This window comes from Galdieria sulphuraria, assembly GCF_000341285.1.
Source record: "Galdieria sulphuraria unplaced genomic scaffold scaf_275, whole genome shotgun sequence".
Classification (NCBI taxonomy): domain Eukaryota; phylum Rhodophyta; class Bangiophyceae; order Galdieriales; family Galdieriaceae; genus Galdieria; species Galdieria sulphuraria.
The window spans coordinates 1-2,692 of record NW_005178200.1 but is presented as its reverse complement, the minus strand read 5'-3'; the positions used below and the strand labels follow the sequence as shown (position 1 = coordinate 2,692).

At 34.9% G+C, this 2,692-nt stretch overlaps 1 protein-coding gene across 1 annotated transcript; it reads right to left on the bottom strand.

The window, feature by feature from the left end:
- Positions 1-1,396: 1,396 nt before the first annotated feature.
- Positions 1,397-1,722, bottom strand: Gasu_64810 (uncharacterized protein). The gene has a single exon (XM_005702322.1). It carries the CDS (start codon positions 1,702-1,704, stop codon positions 1,438-1,440), a length of 267 nt encoding a protein of 88 aa, XP_005702379.1. The 5' UTR covers positions 1,705-1,722; the 3' UTR covers positions 1,397-1,437.
- Between the last annotated feature and the right edge of the window lie 970 nt (positions 1,723-2,692).

Sequence of the window (2,692 nt, the reverse complement as noted above, 5' to 3'; positions counted from 1 at the left end):
TTTTCCTTGAAGTTCTTTCAACTAACCTTTCTATATTCTTTCATTGAAAAGTATATACTATGTAAAACATAAATTTTTTTTCTTTTATGACAATTCATAATAATAAGGGAAAACAACCAGTAGGTCGTACTAGGACAAGTTCAATTTCTATTCCCAGCAGATCTTTTGTACAGAACTTTGACTGCAATCTAGTTGATTTTTTCTTTGAATTGACATCATCCCGCAGTCTTCGAATACTACTTTCTATCATCTTCATCCCTTTTCTTGTACAATGAGCATTCAACTGTTTTCACAACATGTTACAACCTAAAGAACAAGATGTTCACCATTCTACAATTACACCGATAAAGAAGAGAAAAGACGAAATAGAGGTATTACCCTATCCTTATCGATTAGATGGCTAACTTCATATGAAGCTGGTCTTAGGGTCGAACAAGTAAGATGGAAATGTTCTAAAGCACAAATAATCATAAGATGGTTTCAACATGAGAGCATTACAATATATCAAGATAAATCAGTAGTAGATTCTAGATCACATGTTGTACACTTTCATGATGCTGCAAGTTCACTTGTCACTGATTAATTGATTCAACTGACGAAATTGTCTCGAATTGATCATTTGGACTATCAATTGCCCACTCCTCCAAAAGCAATACAACTATCACGGGACAAAGAGATTCTATGTGATCGGGAATTCCAATGAAAAAAACTCCTGAAAAGTTTTTACGTCGACGTTTTCCGAAAAGAAATGACGACTAATTGCTTCATCATACTATCATGAGATAACAAATAAGTTCGTTTCAAGAATCAAACGGTAAAGATTAGTCTCAAACAGGTACAGGCAAAATCGAAAATCGACGAAGAAAGCAACTCGATACCTATTTGTTGTTCAAAAGCAGGACCGTATGTAGTTCTACTGATAGTAAGGTACAGAAATAGTCGTAAGTGTGCAAATAATGCCCTTTTATTTTGTAAACTCGACAATACAATTTTCCTTTATGGTAAAAAATAGGTCAAATTCGTGCTTTTATGACAAAAACTATTATTAATATTCCTGTACCACTAACCAATACAATATGACTTTCTCTTGTTTGTTGTTGTCGTTGCTGTCATTTTACAATTCGAAGCAAATAAAACAATTGCAATTCTCCACTCATGCCAACAACGAAGAAAACAGTAAAAGATAGAAGCAGGAATCATTCTCTTTGTAGACTTGATGACTATGCCATACTTCACTAGCCTTGGGCTCATATTTGTTGTTGTTGCTGTTTCGGTTGAATTTCAAGTAGTGGCGAATGGTTTGATTTTGCTGTGATAATCGAAAAATGCTTTATGGTTCGTGTCAATGTATTTGCAAACCACTTTGTTCGTCTGCATATGCTTTCTAGGAATTATTTACCAAAAGTTGGACTTTATTTTCAGAGTCAAACCAAAACTCTAGTCGGAAACGACTGCATCAATATTTGCGCTCGTGTAATATTGTAGAAGCTCAACCCATCCTTCGTGAGTTTCTTTTAGAGATGCTTTGTATACTATCCAAACGCAAGCTGTTATGTACAAAATGTGAAGTTTCCTTTTCACTTTTTGACAGCTACAACTACCACTACTTTCAACAGAATGACCTTCAGTGTGTTGGAAAAAAAAAAGATCAGCAGCACACTTGACATGCAAATACTGTTTCACACAAATCGCCTTGTTTCCCATTCACACCGTACTACTAATGTTACCCTCCTTTCCAACTATATAAGGACCAAAGACGATTTGCAATAGATGCCTTTCAGAAACACCATCAATACTAGTTCCAACTTTATCACTCTTACTACTAAAATATCGTTTTAGACATATTTCACCCTCGGTAAACCCACTAATTCAAAAAAACAAAGGCGTTTCTCAAAAAGGGACTAGTATCTACAGTCGCCATCGTCAAAACATTTTACCAGGTGAACACAACCAAGGTTTTCAACAGTGTCCTTTTGCTTGCTTTATTTTATGGTTTCCAACAAGTTGAGTATATTTTGAACTGAAAACTTTTCCCTTGCTTTCAAAATACAAGTTTATTCAGCTTTCGTTATCTAAAGCCCCATATCCATAATATTTCAAAATAAATACTCGAATCAATAGAGAATTGATCTAAAAGCACAACAATACAAACAACCATTAAAAATAAGCGATGGACTCGAGACTTTCCTATGCTATCCTGAGAAATGCCTGTTGCAGAGTTACAGACCGAGTTTTCCATCTTGAAAAGAGTCATATAGAAGACAAAAAACTACCATACGGAAAGTAACGCTGTGTACTGAACAAAACACTCAACTAAGTGTCTAACTGGTTTCTTGCAGAATATCTTATAAGTATCAACCCAAAGACTGTTTCTCAACAACAGACTACAAGACTGTCAACTGCTAATACATACGCAAAACTGCTCTGAAACAATTGTCGATAAAAATAAACAAACTTGTGAGACAACTAGTTGACCAAAGTACCAACACTCAACGACAGCTTAAACTCCTTTGTCTTTGCTCTCTTCTCGACAACGCTAATCTCAAATTTCCATACAAGACCAAAAGTGAAATAACAACAAGTGTTGCATAAAGGATATAAACTTCAAAGAGATAATAAAAGTTGTAAATACTAAAAAGAAACTACAGTCTACATGGAACTCCGAGCTCAGGACTCGATGGATTGTTCTAAA